This window comes from Anarhichas minor, unplaced genomic scaffold, assembly GCF_050575085.1.
Source record: "Anarhichas minor isolate MPS153535 unplaced genomic scaffold, ASM5057508v1 ptg000018l, whole genome shotgun sequence".
Lineage (NCBI taxonomy): Eukaryota > Metazoa > Chordata > Actinopteri > Perciformes > Anarhichadidae > Anarhichas > Anarhichas minor.
The window spans coordinates 11,418,349-11,437,726 of NW_027466464.1; the positions used below are offsets into that span (position 1 = coordinate 11,418,349).

The 19,378-nt window shown below is 46.7% G+C and overlaps 1 protein-coding gene across 1 annotated transcript in view; it reads right to left on the reverse strand.

The window, feature by feature from the left end:
- Window positions 1–35: 35 nt before the first annotated feature.
- The window catches only part of nid2a (nidogen 2a (osteonidogen)), a 41,958-nt gene continuing 22,615 nt past the window's right edge, over window positions 36–19,378 (reverse strand). The window contains exons 13-42 of the mRNA XM_076094606.1: window positions 19,171–19,282; window positions 18,505–18,705; window positions 18,183–18,413; window positions 14,281–14,427; window positions 13,663–13,791; window positions 12,494–12,619; window positions 12,062–12,198; window positions 11,872–11,977; window positions 11,621–11,754; window positions 11,390–11,495; window positions 10,721–10,854; window positions 10,498–10,603; window positions 10,174–10,307; window positions 9,984–10,089; window positions 8,997–9,130; window positions 8,789–8,894; window positions 8,513–8,637; window positions 8,315–8,420; window positions 7,716–7,840; window positions 7,518–7,623; window positions 7,029–7,162; window positions 6,827–6,932; window positions 5,427–5,657; window positions 5,163–5,335; window positions 4,888–5,017; window positions 4,586–4,757; window positions 2,612–2,769; window positions 2,378–2,501; window positions 2,141–2,253; window positions 36–646 (exon numbers count right to left, since the gene is read on the reverse strand). Of these exons, the coding sequence (XP_075950721.1) occupies window positions 636–646; window positions 2,141–2,253; window positions 2,378–2,501; window positions 2,612–2,769; window positions 4,586–4,757; window positions 4,888–5,017; window positions 5,163–5,335; window positions 5,427–5,657; window positions 6,827–6,932; window positions 7,029–7,162; window positions 7,518–7,623; window positions 7,716–7,840; window positions 8,315–8,420; window positions 8,513–8,637; window positions 8,789–8,894; window positions 8,997–9,130; window positions 9,984–10,089; window positions 10,174–10,307; window positions 10,498–10,603; window positions 10,721–10,854; window positions 11,390–11,495; window positions 11,621–11,754; window positions 11,872–11,977; window positions 12,062–12,198; window positions 12,494–12,619; window positions 13,663–13,791; window positions 14,281–14,427; window positions 18,183–18,413; window positions 18,505–18,705; window positions 19,171–19,282 (3,963 nt within the window). The 3' untranslated portion in view covers window positions 36–635. The remainder of the gene's footprint in view (window positions 647–2,140; window positions 2,254–2,377; window positions 2,502–2,611; window positions 2,770–4,585; window positions 4,758–4,887; window positions 5,018–5,162; window positions 5,336–5,426; window positions 5,658–6,826; window positions 6,933–7,028; window positions 7,163–7,517; window positions 7,624–7,715; window positions 7,841–8,314; window positions 8,421–8,512; window positions 8,638–8,788; window positions 8,895–8,996; window positions 9,131–9,983; window positions 10,090–10,173; window positions 10,308–10,497; window positions 10,604–10,720; window positions 10,855–11,389; window positions 11,496–11,620; window positions 11,755–11,871; window positions 11,978–12,061; window positions 12,199–12,493; window positions 12,620–13,662; window positions 13,792–14,280; window positions 14,428–18,182; window positions 18,414–18,504; window positions 18,706–19,170; window positions 19,283–19,378) is intronic.

Genomic DNA, 19,378 nt, shown 5'->3' on the forward strand with positions numbered 1-19,378 from the left:
GCGTCAGAACAATCTATGGAAAAACAAGTACCAAGTCACATCTTTATTGTTATAAATATCACATCTTATAAAAAGATAAAGATTTGAAAAGTAGTAGTAAAAAATATTTGGCAAAAGAAAAGAATGTCCTTTCATCATGTGTGAGAAACAGATTAGTATATATGGCACGATCTGACCCGGAGTCAGATTGAACTGGTTCAGTCACTCAACAGCTGCAATGATTTCACACCCAGAATATTTTTATGGAACAGTGGAACAGCTCCTCAGTGTCATTCTTCTTTGGCAGAAAACCTACACTCATACATTTTTTAAATTGTTCTGTAGCTTTAAATCGATAGAAAAACAAACAAAACTTGCGTACAAAAATACAGTAGAAAAAAACAACAAAAAATGAGGTATAAAACAAATTTACAAAACATTTATTTGGGGGTTATATCTTTAAGGTGAGATAATTGGGGTCTGGGTGAGTGGAGGGGTTGTAAATTTGGTCGATCTGGCAACAGGAAGCCATCTTGCGCCCTGCTGAGTGTCCTTTTATTTCTCTGAGGGACACTGGAGAAGGCACCTTTTTTTTTTTACGGTGGTCGCCTCAGAACTTTAGCACCAAAAGGACCCTGCAGCTGCCAGTCTGTCCGTCAGTGGCTCCCTGAGACACACACAAAGTGAAGACATTTAGAGGACAACATATAACCTTGACTTCCATCTCTACGGGAAGTACAAACTTTCTTTTTGTTTAGAGCTCCGGGTGGAAATGAGGAGCTACAGGTCTGAATTTCTCTTCCTGTGTGAATCCGAAATGTGACAGGATGGGAGCTTAAGTGCTTCGGCGGCCTAATGACAGAACAAACAGGCCGTCCGTCCCGAACAAAGCCCTGCACTTAACAACTTGTGGCGACTGGGGATTCTCCCCGTAAAGTGTGTGTGTGTGTGTGTGTTTGTTCAACAATAACAGCCTTTAAGCCTCTCACGGCCGGCTCCCAAACCCCTTAACGAGAGCGTTTTAGAGCCGTCATCACGGCCACAATTACACCGCACGCCGACGCCTTTGAAGCTGTTACTTAGCGCGAGGCTCCGGGGATGCGCAGACGTGACATTCTGCAGCTCACTCGGCATCGTTGTGACCGAACCGTGTGCACTCTCTTCTGCCGTGAGCAGTTTTTTTTTTTTTTTTTACACTCTCTTGATGGCGACATCTGCCAAGGTGCTACTTTAGGGATCGTCCTGTGTTTAGAGGGGACCGCTTTGTACTTTAAAGGGGTTTTAATACGAAGCTTTGGGAGGACTCGGGGCCATCTGCGGACGTCGAACACATCAAACGTGACGCAAAAGCGCAAAATACAGGTAGAGAGTCTCGGGCAGTTGTGTAATCATTATTCTCATGTCTGTTTCACACACGGGGGGGTCGGAGCCAGCTGTGTGATGACTGTTTGGTGATGAAACGCAAACGTTGGTTTCATCCGACAACAAAGTTATTGACTTCGTGTGCAAACTATTCACTCATGTAGCTTTTTATATTGAGCACTACTGTCGTGTGACAGTATCTTCGTAATGTGGTATTCCATCTCCTCCAGACACGTCTTATGACATATAAAAATACTCTCATCAAATACCTTGTAAAAAAATATAAATCTACTTCTCCCTCACTGAAAAACTCAGAATCTATTAATATAGTTTATGAATCTATGATAGTTCAAACTCGCACATGAAGCGTATTTTTACACTCTTGTTTTTCATGCATTGAGTGTGTGCAGGTGACCTACACTCAATGCGGTCCCTGAACACATCCTTTTTCAGACACCAACTTGCTGCTTTTGTGTCAGAAGTTTATTTATGCTGTGTTTCCATAAGACCCTCTGTAGGGTTAACTATGTTTTCCTGTCTCTGTGTGGACACAGCCTTCGGGGGGGGGGTTAAGGTGACATCTGGTGGGAGTTGACTGATGTGATGACAACACCGCGCGCATGAGCTGGTACACCTTGAAATCAGAGTGTGTGTGTGTGTGTGTGAGAGACAGGGGGCGTTTGGTTGTTGTTACACAGCTTTAATTACACATGTGAGCCGAGTGTGAACAGAGTGCGGGTGACAGAGAGTGATGGTGTGTGGGTGTGTGTGTGTAGGATTCAGTCACTTCACAGTATACCTGATAGACAGTGGGTGGTGGCTATTGCGATGCCGTACAGGTGAGAGCGCTGGTCGGGCAGGTACTCGTCGGTGATCTGGCTGCTGTCTTTGTTCACCGCGATCACTCCGTCCCTGGGGGGGACGAGACACAGAGAGAGACACTGAGGACAAGGGGAAGGGTGGGGCGTCGCAGCGATCAGCTGACTGATCAGTGCTCAGAATTAAAGACAACATGGAGGTGGAGGAAGTTGGCTACCTCCTCCAGTCAGTGTAATAGAAGTGGTTCTTGTAGTAGACCATGCTGAACGGGTAGTTGAGGCTCGGGTGGACCACTCTTCGGCCCGAACCGTCCGGGGATACGCACTCTAAGCGCTTTGTACCTGGAGAAAAGGAAAACATGTGTATGAGGTGGCAGCTGTGCAGGATTGTTTTTGGGGGTCAATCCATCCCCAGTGGAAATGATTTCAGGGTCATCGATGGTGGTGTTTACCTGCGTCGGCCCAGCAGACTTGTCCAGAAGACGAGTCGTACGTGAGGGCGTTCGGCAAACCGATGCCGTCAGACACCACCACCCTGCGGTTCTGTCCGTCCACTGACGCGCTCTCGATCTTCGGAGCCTCTCGGTTCCAATCGGTCCAGAACAGAGTTCTAGAGAGACGGAGGGGACGGAGGGATTATAGAGCGCGGTGTTTGCGTCCCGCTGACCACTTTAAAGCGGACACGTTTTTGCAGCTGTGCATCTTTTTGGAACTCATCGCTGCAATCTGGCTAATATAACGAGACAAGAGGAAAACCACACACACACACACACACACACGCACACACACGAGTGGGTATGTAAAGGTACAAGGGCACAGGGCTCGAGGGACCATCTGCCTGATGCTGATGAGGTCACGGTCAGGTTACTCTGAGCAACGTGCGACCTCTGACCCCCGGCTCTCTCCCACTGCATTTTTTCGGTTTCATCTGTATACACCAGGAAAAATGGACCACACACCGGCTGACCCAAAATAGACACATTGTTCCCTTTCAAACAAACTTTCTGCTTCATCATTTTCATGAATGCGACCAAATCAAATCATATTTTATTGTTTGCAACATTTCAAAGCTGCGCTCAGCGGGACGATAACAGGCAGGAGTGTGTGTGTGTGTGTGTGGGCTGCCTTTCGTCTGTAGATGATGGTCTACATGCGGGCCGTCCGCTGGGAACTACAGGTAATACACACCACATGAGCAATCAACTTACACACACACACATACACACACACCATGTGTTTATGAGTCTGTACGTTAATGAATTTGATGAAGGTACAGGCGAGCAGATGTCGGCGTGTGAGACGTTCGTACACGCTTCTTTAATGCGTGTGCGCTTACTTTCAGTGTGTGTGCCTATGTCTCCGTGTGTGTGTGTGTGTGTGTGTGTGAAAGGGCAACATGTGCAGGCTCAGAAATCACAGAGCACATGCTTAATCATAAGTGTACCCGTGTGAAGCGGTGATTACTTTTAGGACTTGGCTTTCTGTCAGAACACACACACGCAAGTATGTAAACACACACACACACACACACACACACACACACACACACACACACACACACACACACACACACACACACACACACACACACACACACGTACTTGGCATTCAGTCAGAAAATAAACTTTTAAACTGTTAAACCAACAATGTGCTGTTTAATGATTTGTGTTTTTGCTGCTGTTTAATCATTTGTGTCGGCCACATTAACACACACACACACGTATACCTGTTGATTATGCGATTAGTTGCGATGATGAAAAGCAGATGTTGTTGCTGGAGAGCTGACCTACCTCATTGCCTGTGTGTGTGTGTGTGTGAGACTGTCCAGGATTAATAGCGTCAGTAAATCCCGTCCAGTATTCTTGGCTCAGTTTGGTGCAGCACTGACAGAGAAAGCACTACAAGTCACTTACATGACAGAGTTGGCAGACATGCGTTACTCCTGCGATCATCTGTCTCGTACTGATCATGTTCAGCGACTCAACAAGAATCTTTTCCTACGAAGCAACCTGCACTGTACTAATGAATCAGACGCCCTGTTGACTCACAGCCCAACTGAGGACCGGCTGTGTGTTTGTCACGGTCGTGCTAGCGGGCCCAAAGCCATCTGCGCCCTCTCCTGATAGAAAATCACACTGCGGAACTGTTTCTCGTTCTGCCTCGGCGGAGCACCTCCAGCTTGTTACACTCGATCACGAGGAGGGTTGTGTGGGTGCTCGTTTGTTTTTTTGCTCAGATTTGTGCGTGTTTGCGAGTCCAGACTAAAGCGTCACAATTTAGTCGACAGTAAAACTTAGTTTCTCCACAAAGAATCACAGAAAGCGCCACTGTAAACCTTAGTGGACAAAGACCACAACGCTCTGGTGGAATGGCTCAGGTTTGTTTGCCAGAAGATAGACAGACACAAAGACTTGCTGGGTCGTTACCCGGTGGAAGAGACCACTATGATGGCTCGAGGGTTGACCAGGTCCGTGCCGAACAGCGTCCTCCTCCCGCTGCCGTCCAGGTTGGCGGTTTCGATTATGTCTGGGTTCGAGTCGACCCAGAACATCAACCTGCGTTTGACATCCACCGCCAGACCCTCTGGACTGACCAGATCTACACGGGAGCAGGGAGACCACATAGAGGGTTTAGAGATCATTTAAAACACACACACACACACACACACACACACACACACACACACACACACACACACACATCACAGAGCACCAGTGTGTGTTCTTACTTGTGTTAATGAGTATCTCTGGCTCGGCACCAGCCACCAATGAAGCCCTGTTGATGGTTCTGGCGGACAAATCTGTCCAATAGACCTGGTTCTCTTTGCAGTCGTAGGCTATACCAACAACGATGGAACCCTGGAGACACACGCATGAACATAATGAGATATGTCGACATAATCACAGCCACGCCGGTGTCGACCTGATGCGGCATAAAAAGTAAAGAAAACAGATACCAGATGTTAAAGGGGGACACATGGAAGCATGTCCATTCATCTCTTACATGTAGGGTCAGTAGCGTTTTGGACCGGGTTCCATCTAGTCGGGTCCCGTTAAGGGGCAACGCTCCTATTTTCTGTCCCTGAGCGTACAGCAGCGTGATGTCAGCGTTCGGCGGAGGGGTCACGTCTGGGCGGGGCAATGGGCGCACGGTGGGCGGGGCCGCTGAGGGAAGGCCTGGGACAAAGATTGGATGGGTTGGAAATTACATTTCAGCTATGATTGATGGCCCCAAACGGCACAGCGCTGGCGAAAAAGAGACACTTACACGCAGGTTTGACGACGTCATGTGATCGGGTGCCAGGGACCTCTCGTCCGTCCTGGTCCACGCACCAGCAGTAAGTGGTCTCTCCGTAGCACTGGACAGGACTGAACTGTCCATCCGGCTCGCACTGAGGCACGTACTGTTGCGGCTCCGGTTTGCCGCCGTAGTGCTCGATCAAACTGGTCCTCCATCGCTCGCACACGCTCTCGGGGTGCTGGGTCGGCGCCACGGGGACTGAGGGGGACACGAATCAAACACACCCAACGCTGTTAACGTTTTTAAATATTTAAAAAAAGTAAAGTATAATACTACAGGGTTGTGCAATTACAATTCCCATCCCATTCGGTTGCAATTCATATCATTATTTAATCCGATTGTTTGGGTGTTTTCTTGCTGGAGTTTACGTTACAGTGATATGTGGAGTGCTTGATTAATGGTGCGGGGAGGTCCTGTGTTTAAAGAGACACACACACACATCTTGCTTTCGTCAATACTGTTTACCTTGTAAAATCTCTTTAATAACTCGCTTTATAGGCGAGCTTTAAAACTAAACCTGAAACCACTTTGGGCTTCCACTAATGTTTATTCTGGCCTCCCTCTCTCTCGCTCTCTGTGCGTCTCTGATGCCAGACACGTTGCTAAGACTAAGAGGGAGATCGGGCTAATATCTGAAAGGAGGGTGAGAAGAGAATAGCTCCGTAGTGAGAGATCAGAGAGGTTCAGAGCGAAGAAGGCTAACTAAACAATTAGGACTGAAGTCTTGGCGAGTTTTCCCGGCAGCGTTCGCTGTAGTGGCGGTCAGCGCGCTGCGATCCGGCCTCATGAATCACTTGGTTTTACTTCTATTTAGTGTTTAACCACATGACCAACTGAGTTCAGTGGTCCACGTGTCTCTAACAGAAATGCTAAATCGATGATATTTCGGTCCTCGGGCTGACTTACTGTGTTGGCAACGACTTATGTGGGCACACAGATGTGAGAGCTTAGTGTGCGTGTTTGATGCTGGCATCACGTAAACTTCTAAATATGATACAAATGTAATTCAAGAACTAAAATGGACAAATTATAGGGTTACATCAGGCTCACTGTGGTCGTACCGAGCAACTGAAAATGCTTTTAGTTTTAATAAAGCTGAGCTGAGTCTGTGTTTCTGGAGGTAACACCGCTTCGTCACTCAGCTCTCAGGCAGCCCGGTTTGTTTGTGCTTCGGCCGCCCGGCACCAGCCGGCTGCTCATCTTACCACCAAGTGACCGCTTCAGATGTTTCGGACGGTTGTAAATGGGATTTATAGCAAGAGGTGAATTTACAGAATGGCCTCTGTGTGAGTGAGAGGGCGAGAGAGGATCACAGAGAGAGAGAGGGTGTGTGTGTGTGTGTGTGTGTGTGGGGGGGGGGTTCTCACCTGGTTTGTCACAGTCCACAGATGGTTTATGAGGTGGAGTCTTGGTTCCTTTTCTCTCCTGTCCCCTACTGTCCACGCACCAGCAATACCCAGAGGAACCGGAGCACTGAAGCACATAACAATTAAAAACAATGTTATCCGCACGAATAAGAAGAAGAAGAGAAACAAGAGAAACGCTCTGCAGAGGAATCACAGTTTGTACCTGTCGAGGTAGATATTGTCCCTCTGCATCACACAGAGGTATGAATACTCCAATCCAACCCTGTCCCTCTGGAGTGGTGGTCCGAACACCGTCTCTGTTGTGCTCACAGTGAGTTTTAGGACGCTCTGGTTCATCTGGAAAAAATAACAAATGTACAGAAGCGTTATGATTGAATGAACGTGGCTGGTTTTGTCTCCTGACTGCCAACACTGCTCTCTTTGCTGTGAGTCCTTATCTGGTTCTACCGGTTCTATGCAGATGACACTGGACTTTCAACTCGTGTCCTGTATACACTATACACTATAAATACGCCAGGCTGGCCCCGTAAAGGATTCTTTTCATCCTGTATGAGTCATCCAGAACGCTGCAGAACTCCTTCACTCTGGTCTTCTTCCTCTAAGCTGATACGTTTAAACAACCTTGTTATAGCCACCGTAAACAGCATATATACAATATAGCCCGAGGTTCTCCTGGCAGGGTACAACTCACCTGGTTTGTCACAGTCTCTGGGTGGTGTACCAGGTGGTGTCCTGGTTCCTGTTCTCTCCTGTCCCCTATTGTCCACACACCAACAATGTCCACTAGGGCTGTGGCACTATCACAACGACGAAAGATTATTTAGGTATTACGTCTATCATTTTGTTTAACACTAAACCACAGTAGAACAGGTTTGTTGTGGATGCCAACCTGCAGCGGTAGGTACTGTCCGTCAGCGTCGCATTGGGGCACATAGATAGGTTGTCCGTCTTGACCGATAGTCTGAGCTCTGTCTCTGTGGTGCTCACAGTGAGTTTTAGGACGCTCCGGTTCATCTGGAAAACATTTAGTAGTTACCAAAAGTTGTAAGAGTAACAGACAAATTGTATCAAGCACATCTCAAGTTGCAGGTCTTGAATCCACATGAGTTATGATGTACCGAGTCAACATGTTTTTACAGACGTGCCTCTATGCTGATGACGATCCACTATCCTGGGCAAGCTGACTTCTGAAAGTCTCTCCTTCTTCTTTGATGGTATCATGACTTCTGCACAGACTTCAGCCTTCGCACAATCCCTGACTTACCCAGAACACGTATTCATTACGGCCATGTTCTCGTTCTGTTGGTCTGCGCTGTACAACTCTGCTCGGAGGCTTGTAAGCTCTCCTCATATCCTGTACAACCGAGTACAACCCCCCCCCCCCCCCGGATGGGCTTCTGAAGTATTTTCCGTCAACCCTAACAACTCATCTAGAATGCTACTGAAGTGATCTTAGATACATATTAAAGTCACCCCAACGAGTCTCACCTGGTTTGTCACAGTCCACAGGTGGTGTACCAGACGAGGTCCTGGTTCCTGCTCTCTCCTGTCCCCTATTGTCCACACACCAACAATGTCCAGTTGATCCGTGGCACTGAAATACACAATAACAACCATTATTACACATAACAAGCCTCATGAGAGAGCAAAGGCATGAAGTCTCTTTACATTAAAAGCAGATCTCACCTGTTGAGATGTGTACTGTCCATCTGAGTCACACTGAGGTACGAATACTCCTATTAAAGGGTACCCCTCTGGACTGGTGGTCTCTACACTGTCTCGGTGCTGCTCACAGTAAGTTCTGGGCTCATCTGAGGAGTTCAGATTAAATAACAGTAAATATATAGTCACACCAGAGTACAAAAACCTGATGACGTTCCTCAGAGCTAGTAACCGACATGTAATTACAAAACCTTCAGTGTACGTGTATGAAGACCTCAAAGAATGGACCCTTTCCCTCACCTGGTTTGTCACAGTCTGTGGGTGTTGTACCAGGTGGGGTCCTGGTTCCTCTTCTCTCCTGTCCCCTAACGTCTACACACCAACAATGTCCAGTGGAGCCGTGACACTGGAGCACATGATATCAAAATGATGCTTACGTTTCTTCATGTTACTCAAAGGTTGCATGACATTCATGAATAAAACTACTAATCTGTCACCAGACGCTGACCTGCAATGATATGTACTGTCCGCTATCATCACACTGAGGTACGTAGGCTCCGACAACAGGATGTCTCTCTGGACTGCTGGTCTGCACGCCGTCTCTGTGGTGCTCACAGTGAGTTTTAGGACGCTCCGGTTCGTCTGGAGGGATAAAGATGAACGACAGCAGGGATCATATGCATATTCTATATATATATATTTCTAACACAGACCATTTGTATTTACATAACTACGAACTATTATTTAGATATGTAGCGCATAGTCAGTCCTTCATTTAATGTGTTAAGAACAACACATGCAGTGGAAAATAAAACATACAAACTACAAATCTGATCAAATACACATGTTGCTATATTACATGTTGCTTTTACTTTTGCATTGGAATTACTACTTTAGGGTTAATGCTGGATGTGTGGACAGGGCTGTGTTTGTGTAAAGACCTACAAATGTACGGTTTAAAAGAATGACTGGGGGGGGGGGGGGGGGGGGGGGCAGTGTTTATTTTCTTACTGACAACTCGTAGTTAAAAAGGGCTTAGGGTCATAAAATCCATTCAGCCGGCACTTCTCCCTGTCAGCTTGTAGTTAATGTAAGAAACAAATAACAAAGTTGCAGTTACTTTTTGCAACAATGTAAAAAAAAACGAAATGTACGTGTTTCTCATATGTCCTTTACGCTCAACTTCCCACCACACACACACACACACACAGTCCTGCAGTGATATCACCTGTTTTTCCAGGCATTCCAAGGCTGTGACCCAATGACCTCAGCAGTGCACCACTTACAAGGTTAGACACACACTTCACATAAACGTGCTGTCTGCTTGACTTGTCGCTGAGTTGAGGAATTAGGGGGTTCACAGGTCAATGTTAATGACATAATACACCTGCTGACGCCGGTGCTGTTACTGCAGCGGTGGAAACAGTTTGAAGCTCTCACGGGAAGCTGAATCGAGGGAGGGGTCCGTCTGTTCCTGTATGTTTTTCGTTCTCACCTGGTTTGTCACAGTCTGTTGGTGGTGCACCAGCTGGGGTCCTGGTCCCTGTTCTCTCTTGTCCCCTACCGTCCACACACCAGCAATGTCCAGTGGAGCCGTGACACTGAAAAATACACGTATTATTTATCAAATTAAATTCAAAAGTCATCTGTCTTGACAGTTAGCTGACCACTCATTAGGTGCTGACCTGCAGTGGTGTGTACTGTCCTCCTGCGTCACACTGAGGTACGTAGGCTCCGACAACAGGATGTCCCTCTGGACTGGTGGTGTGAACACCGTCTCTGTGGTGCTCACAGTGGGTTTTAGGACGCTCTGGTTCGTCTGAGGAGAACAGCGTAACATTTGTTTACATGGTAGATTATAAACTGATCAAATAAACCGGCCACAACTACAAGATAATACTAGTAAGTCTGTTTAGATTGATCTGATTGGATTCAATTTGGTGTGTTACCCGGGCCGAACAGCAGCCCTAAGCCTAAATGTAAGCACAGCCTGCCAGCCGAAATCTCACCTGGTCTGTCGCAGTCTTTAGGTGGTGTACCAGGTGGAGTCCTGGTTCCTGCTCTCTCCTGCCCCCTAACGTCCACACACCAACAATGTCCAGTGGAGCCGTGACACTGAAATAACAATACCAGTAACCGAAATGAATTCACGTATTTTAAGTTTTGAAATAGCAGTTACATTAGTGATTTGAAAAGGATATTTCATGTATTAAACCAATTGCAAACACTGACTTGTAACGATCTGTACTGTCCGTTAGCGTCACACTGAGGTACGTAGGCTCCAACTATAGGATATCCCTCTCTGTCAGTGGTCTGCACACCGTCTCTGTGGTGCTCACAGTGAGTTTTAGGACGCTCTGGTTCATCTGTGAAGAAAAAGAAAAGAAATTATATGAAAGAATTTGCTGTTATGTGATCATCTTTTGACCCCATCATATCCTACTTAAATAACAAGGTTCAAGGCAATAAGTTCATTAAATAATTAACATTTAAAAAGTGGTGTCTCGGCCACTTTCTAAGGCTAAGCTTGGTTTGGAAGTTAAGTTTTATCTTTTCTCCTTCTTGCTGGCGATGATGCACACCAGGATGGTGTCATCTGCATATGTGAGCATTTTTTCTGATTCAAGGGCAAAATGTACCACAGTGTACCACAGTGTACCACAGTATGTTTAGATACTTTTTTTGTTTATTATTCTTTTGCCTTATTGGTTTTTAATGGGGAATCTACACTGCGAGTTTAGTTTACTGGTTATGGGTAATCCTGGTGATGTCATCATGATGTCATCTAACTTTAAACTCTTGTAAGTAAGTAAAATAATATTTGTGCCTTTGTGTAGAACAATCTGACCAAATTGATTTAATTGATTTTTGAATGAATCCAGAGGTATGCATGCTCCTCACCTGGTTTGCTGCAGTCTGTACGCGTTGTACCAGGTGGCGTTCTTGTTCCTCCTCTCTCCTGTCCGTTACCGTCCACACACCAACAATGTCCAGTGGAGCCGTGACACTGCAGTAAGTAATACCAGCAATAACATCAAGAACATACCATATTTTATCAGTATGAAATACAGTTAACCTTCCTTTGGTTGGAGGTGATAAAGAGTGTTTTCAGACACTTCATTTGTGACAAACCTGCGAAGGTGAGTACTGTCCGCTATCATAACACTGAGGTACGTAGGCTCCAACAACAGGATACCCCTCTGGACTGGTGGTCTGAACACCGTCTCTGTGGTGCTCACAGTGAGTTTTAGGACGCTCTGGTTCGTCTGGAGGGATAAAGATAATTCAGACACTAATCTAATTCTCCAGCTTCGAGGGAAAGAGTTGAAAACACAATCGCTCTTTGATGTAATAGACTGGAGGTGTGTTTTTGTTGCTCTCACCTGGTCTGTCGCAGTCTGTGGGTGGTGTACCAGGTGGCGTCCTGGTTCCTCCTCTCTCCTGCCCCCTGACGTCCACACACCAACAATGTCCAGTGGAGCCGTGACACTGAAATGAATCATCAGACGTTTCCAAATCAGTACGTCGCTCAAGTCCTCAGCCGGCCGCGTACTTTTGCGCTCTATGCGTCACCTGCAGCGGTCGGTAGCGTCCGACGGAGTCGCACTGAGGGACGAAGGCTCCGAGACTCGGTCGACCGCCTTGTTCCCCCCCGCTCTGCAGGCTGTCTCTGTGCTGCTCACACTGGCTCCTTGGACGAACTGTCTGTCCTGTAGAGACAAATAATATATATATATATATATATGTTTTACGATGGTTTCTTTTTGTTTCCTCCCACATCTTTGTAGTTGGTTTATATTGGATATGTTTAGTTGATCATAGAGGAAATGTATCAGTTATTTCCACATTGGATACATATTTATATATTTGTTTGTGTTCCGATGAAACAAAGTGGAATTTCTAACATTTTTCTATACAATGTTTCAATAGAGAAAGAGATCAGAACTCATGGGAAACATGATATTAGTCGTAATCATGCATCACTATAGTGGCAACTTCACTGACCTTCCTGCTGGGAACAGTAGAAACCATCACCATGAAAGCCCGGCTGGCACTGACACTGGAAGGAGCCCAGTGCATTGACACATCTGGCGCTGATGTGACACGGAGAGGAGCTGCATTCATCCACATCTAAGAAAAAATAAATACAACAACCACAAATGTAAAAACGGAACCTACAAATTGGAATTTAGTCAAAAATACTGATCTATACCGATCTATATCTAGAAACTAATTCAGTTCAGTGGTATCTTATATTTGGATCTGTTCCAGGCCTTATGTAAAGTATCTGTCCATCAGGGAGGTAGGGAGGGTTTGAAGGAAGTTCATCAAAAGTTCACACTGATGGGTGAAAGGAGGACACACACACACACACACACACACACACACACAAACACACCCTCAGGACCTCTCTCCTCCACACATTCCAAAGCCAAACACACATTGTGTCATTGCTCCATTTGTCTCTCACTTTCACCCCCCTCTGCTGTCTAATCTCACCCTCTCGTTCTCACATTAGGCCTCTCATTCCCACCCCCGTGTTCTCACATTTGTCACCCCATCCTCCCCTCTCGCCACGTTTCCACGCTTTTGCAGCTGTGCGCCGCTGCCGTGGAAGACATGTCGTGCCTGCCCTCGGGACAAATACGTGGACGTCTTCCAAATGCATGCAGCACCGCGTGTTTCCAAACATCTCTCATGTGGCCAACAAATGCAACGGACAGCGATGAAGACGGGAGAATGTTTAGTGGCTCGAGCTGCTGTCTTTCTAAAGTCAAGCCTTTATGTTTAGTGGCTTTAGTTGATTTCTTTGTTGATGTTGGAGCTCAGCTCAAAGACAAACCACTACAAAGGGCTTGTCAGTAGTTCTGGAGAATAATTAACAGGTGTTGAAACAATTTCAACACACACAGAAACACAGGTGAGCCTGCTTACTGAACTTTAAAGTAAAACCTTCAACAGTCGCCTCACTGGGAATTAATAAAGCACCTGTGCTTACATCAAAATATCCTTTTTTGCTGTTGGTTTTTAGCCTCGCTAGAGATAGCGATGTCCGTCTGTTGGTTGGTTGGTCGTTCGACACGGAAATATAAGAACTATTGGATGGATTACCATGAAAGTCGCAACAGACTTCAGACTGATTTTGGCTTTAAGGGGCTTTCATTGCAACTCACCAACACAGGTACGCCCGTCGAAGCCAAACTCGTAGCCGCTCTGGCACTGGCAGCGGTGGCTACCGGGCAGGTTCACGCACTGAGCATGAGCGCCACATGAGCTCAAGCTCTCAGCACACTCGTCCACGTCTGCAGTGAGACAAAGGGAGACAGTTATTCTATGAACTCGTGAGCCTGCAAACCAGGAATCCCAGTCTACCGACAGCTAGCATGTGTGTGTGTGTGTGTGTGTGTAAAAGCTGTAAACACGGGTCATTACTGGTGCTGTGGTGTTACTATAACATGTAACCCCACACCTGGATTCTTGGCTGCATTCCTATGTGTGTTGTGCAATAAACAAGACAAAGCCACACACAGATTATGTGACCAGAGACAGACACTGAGGCCTAATTATGGAAACTAAGGCTGAGCGAGAGAAGAGAAGAGAAGAGAAGAGAGTAGTAGAAGTACAGATGATTCCTGCCATCCAGCCGGTGCTTGACCCCTCTACTCTGGATGGACAGATGTTGATGAAACACAGACGCTCTGAACCGTCTTTGACTCTGTCTGCATGTGTTTGTGTGATGGAGTGAGACAGTACTCTGTACGTGTACGCCCATACGAAGCGCTGACAGTTACCGTAACAATTGCGTCCGTCCCCTCTGTAGCCAGTCGCACACTGGCACTGGAAGTCCCGGCCCTCCAGTGGGATACACTGGGCCGTGGTGTCGCAGTCGTGGTTCCCGGCGTAGCAGGGGTTAACCAGCTCCGGCTCTGTTGGCTCGACTACACGGAGGAGGAGACACAGATTGGATTGATTGATATATACGTATGTTTTTCGGTGTAATTGTGCACCTTGGTGCTCGTCTATATGGCTTCTGGTATCAGTAAAACCACAGTAAAGAGGATTTAGCAGCACAGATCAAAACAATGAATGGGTTCCGCCTTAAAACGAAGCTAAAGAGACGGACAGTAACAGCATCACATCCAGAGACACGGACTCCGCAACACTCCAAACGTCCTGAATTGAGATTTATTGAGACCCGGATTATTCGAAGGTCAAAGTCCAGTTGATTGCAAGCCTAACCAAACGCACATGTAAAATCACGCGCATTCCCGTGGGACGGTTTCCTCTTAGGAAGTCATGTTCTCAATATTGGACATATGGATGATGTTAAGAGACACCCACACACACACACAGACAGACAGACGGGGATGAGTGAGCGGATGTGCGTTCAGGGTTTCCTCATACCAAAGCAAGAGGCAATTTCAACAGCAACCCTCGATTCGGGGGAAGGCAAACAGCAGAGTGAAGAAACCCATGGGACACCATGAGAACAGAATGCGGAAGGCTCATAAATCAGGACGGGTGGCGCGGTGGGAATCAAGCCCCGACAACTGGCTCGGTGTCAAGGTTTAAATAATGCTCGAAAAACGTATTGAAAAAAGAAAGTGTTTTAAGGAGCACGCTGGCGTCGCATTTGCTGTCGGATAAAAAGAAATACAGCACTTCTGATGTCAATCAAATAGAAATATTATTCCAAATATGGCAGCTGTATTAGGTTTTCAGAAAGTGGTTTTAATGTCTAGACAGTTTTACTTCGTTTTAGGGAAAATGCCGTTAGCGGTCTGGAGTCCAGTTGGCCGTGATGCTTTACATGCGCGCAGCTATCCGCAGGAATCAGAGAAGCTAACAACCTACAAGACTAATATCTGTTTTAATGATGTTTAAGTGCTTTCGGGTGGACTTTTTCTTTACCATCGGGGGCATATAAACAACAACACACACACACGCGCACGCACACACACACACACACACACACACACACACACACCTAAACTAAATCAGACACACAGACGTTAGCCACAGCTTGCTTCCATCTCCTCAGCCCAGAGGCCAATTCTGGCTCATTATCAGAGAGAGAGACAGAAAGGGACTCTTCAAAGTCCTGAATGCGCAGATGAGAGGCCGAGATACACATGGACGGGAGGAAAAAAAACGGAGGGATAATTAGAGAGAGAGCGAGAGAGAGAGAGAAGGTGGAGAACACACAAACGCAAGAACTACACACCATCAAAGAAATGACTTGTAGTTTCCCACCTGTTGCTTTTTCTAAAACACACACACACACACACACACACACATCAATGGTTTGTTTACACCAAAAGTGAGTTTTCGCCCTGCCTCGCTTGGTGACAGCAGTGTAATTTGCATTTATTCGTGCCACTCGCGTCAGAGCGTCGTAGAGGAGGAGGGGCTTATCTCCATGTGGACACCAACTGGTGCTGCTTCGTACACTTTGTGAAAGTCCCAAGGTAAGTTGGAAAGTGGGTTTCACCGAGCTGTATAGAGAGGCGAAGTCCTTTCCCTCCTGGTGGACCACCACGGGACCTTATTTCGTCTCTCTATTCACTGTATAGACGGGTTTCTTGTGTGTTAACATTACTGGCCGGGTGAAAAGCTTTCATTGTCGTGGGTTTTTCCCAAAAACTTTGCCCAGTTCTAGTTGACAGCCGACGGCTTCTCGACAGGTATGGGACGAGTGTCGCCCGCTTTCCGTTGTCCCGACTCCAGTAATAAATTATTTCTATTTTATTCCATTCCCACTCATTCTATTTCTATTCAATCACACTATTGACTGAAACACATTTTTAAAAGGCCCACACCAGCGTTTCTGTAGGTTGTAGCCTGATTACTACAAATAATACTCTACATGTGCTGCTGACGTTTTAAACTGAAAATAATTCCTTTTTCCCAGTTATATAAGAATCAGATTGTGTGACAGCTGTTCACAAAGATGTTGACATCACATACTCAAGTCAGGTAGATCTGTTGTCTCTCTCTCTCTCAGTTCAGTGTCTTAAGTTCGTCTACAATCTCGGATTCTCATGACATCAGTGGGCAGCTATTCTACCCGGCACCCCCCCCCCGATAGAAAATCTGTCATTGGCAGGGATATTATTTCCCAGAAAGTGTAAGACCCTTCAACACACACACACACACACACACACACCACTTAACCCATGTTTACAAAACCCCTGATCCCCGAAAGCTCTTCCAGCTGTGCTCTGGGTGTATCGGTGCGTGTGCGTGTGCACGTGTGAGATGTGTCATCATAACCTTTTTAATCAACGTGTTGACGTCTAAATGGCAGAAACTTGGCCTGGATTCAAAAACTGGAAGACGAAAATCCTGCCCCCTCTCTTTCAATCTCTTCCTTTTCATCTCCATCATTCGGGGTCTCTTGTTTCATCAGGCTCAGTGGGTAAAGGAAGCGGGACCACTGTGTGTTGACAGAACGGGACACGTGTTGTATTTCTATGCACTTTTTTTCATGTTTGTGTAGTCTCTGTTTTCCTGCTGCTATCTGGAGGAAATGAGTGTGAGAGAAGCTAAAAATGAAACAAAAGAAGCATCTCTTAATTTAAATACTTAAGAAACAATGGCGGTAATAATAGATAGAAAAAATAATAATTCTACACGATAAATGTGATTTGGTATCAGCCGATACGGCTTCCAGCAATCAGCCCCAAAAAGAGTACCGTAAGTATTCATTTGCTTATAAGAGTCAAATAATTCGGGCCATTGTTTGCCTCCATACAAATATCACAGAGCCAAACCAATCTGGTCAGAATACAAAGTTCTGTGGTTTTGTGTTCTGGTACCACAAAGTACTTTTGGAAACCATATCCCTCAATGAGGTGGACATTCTTCTCTCCGCACTCGCCATATTTGTTTATTTCTCCTCGTGCCAGCTCACTCTGCAGGACGATGTCAACGCTCCAGATTTCAGTCCTAACGACCAAACCGAACCAGTCACATGTCGAAAGTCAGCTCTGACGCCAATCGCGGTCACAGTGATCCTCAAAGTGGTGCGTCTGCAGCCTTTAGTGCACAATGAACCCAGAAACAGGGGTAATACGGACTCTTAAACATTGTTTTCTGATGTTTCAGCGTATAATCATCCCTCGGCTCGCGGCGTGTGTTGTTTGAAGCGAAGCTCTGTCCAACTCTGCAGCGTGGTTTTGGCTAAAGGTTTCAATTACTTGGTGGTCTGGTCGCAAGTTGTGGCCCCGGGACAAGAAAACCTCATGTTTGACGCCCGAGTGTGTTCACCCACTTAAACACTGTCAGTGATGGTCTGGAAGGGATTTAAGCAGTCACTCAGATACTCGCTTTCCCAAAATAATGAGCCAATGTTGTCAGCGGGCCAGTGTTTTCCACGTGATGGATGCACACACCAGAAAGAAATTCTTCTTTGAAGCCCCTGTTCTTCTTCACTATGACTGCTTTTATTCCCAATGTTGCGCCACCAGAAGGTAGAGTTAGAACACTGCAGGCTGCTGATTGGTCAAGAGAGATGCTGGACATCCGACACACACCCGCCATATTTAAATAGCCAAGCTACCGTCGATAGCGACACTCGACCCGGATTTTGTGGAAGTGGATCTATGTATTTCATTAAACCAAACTCAGCCAAGAGGATTGGGATCGTAGCCTGAAATCTGCAGGGTTCGGGTTCGGTTCCACCCGGACTCACCTCCGACTGGGCTGATCTTGTTGGTGATGGCGTATCTCAGGATCCGCTCCTCCTTGACGTACATCACGAACACCCTCTCCATGGTGATCTGCAGCGTCTCCGGGACGGCGGCGCGGTGGGCGTGCCGACAGTCGCGGTAGGTGATGTTCTGCTTCAGCTGGAAGGAGAAGGACTCGGAGCCCCGCTCGGCCGAAACCACCGAGAACTCCCTCACAGAGGTGGAGGTGGCAACTGGGGAAAGAAAAAAGTGTAAACGTTTTTTTAGGCGCACGGAGGCGTCAAACGTTGCACAGACTTCGTCTCTCGTGGTTGTTGCTGTTACCGGATGGGTAGTACTGGTAGGTCTCCTTGAAGGGATCCATGGTGACTTCAGCTCCAGGGGGCAGGAAGGGCACGTTGCCACTGACTACAGTATCCACGGTGAGGTGGTTGTGGTCGTCAAGGCCGCGGCCCTTCTGGATGATTGACAGGCGCTGGTTGCCGGGGTAGAAGATCACCTCTGCATGACGAGTGAACTCGGCACCTGGTGATGAAATAAGTCGACCGATCAATTCTTCTTCTGTTTGCCTATTTATAGATTATCTTCACAGCACTGCAGACACGCCAACGATGCAGCAGTTGAATATCATTAAAAAAGTTAAATGGTTGTATCTGTGCAGAACACACATGCATGCACGCTCTCACACACACACACACACACACACACACACACACACACACAGCTGTTTCCTATTAGAGACGGGAGGGGGGAGCCTGATATCACATCACATCCCTGGAGACAATATAGCTGGCTGGGAGACTGAAAACACACACACAAACAAACACACACACACACACACACACACACACACACACACACACACACACACACACACACACACACACACACACACACCGTAGAGGAGTTTCCTCATCTCTCTATCGATGTGCTCAAGAGTGAAAATGTACAAGCGACATAATTTGACCAAAACACACACACGCAGTTTACCTGTGATTTTGAATCCCGCTTGGCTGTTGGGCAGCTCCAGAGCAAACATCCATCCAAACAGCTCTCCTATCGGTGCGAGCGGCATCAGAGCCCAGCCCACCGGCTCGGGTACCTGACCAATCAACACAACGTTTACAAAAGGGGAAATCCAGAGAGACCAGAGACTTAAATGTGGATGAGAAGAGGAGAATTCAGATTCTCAGACTCC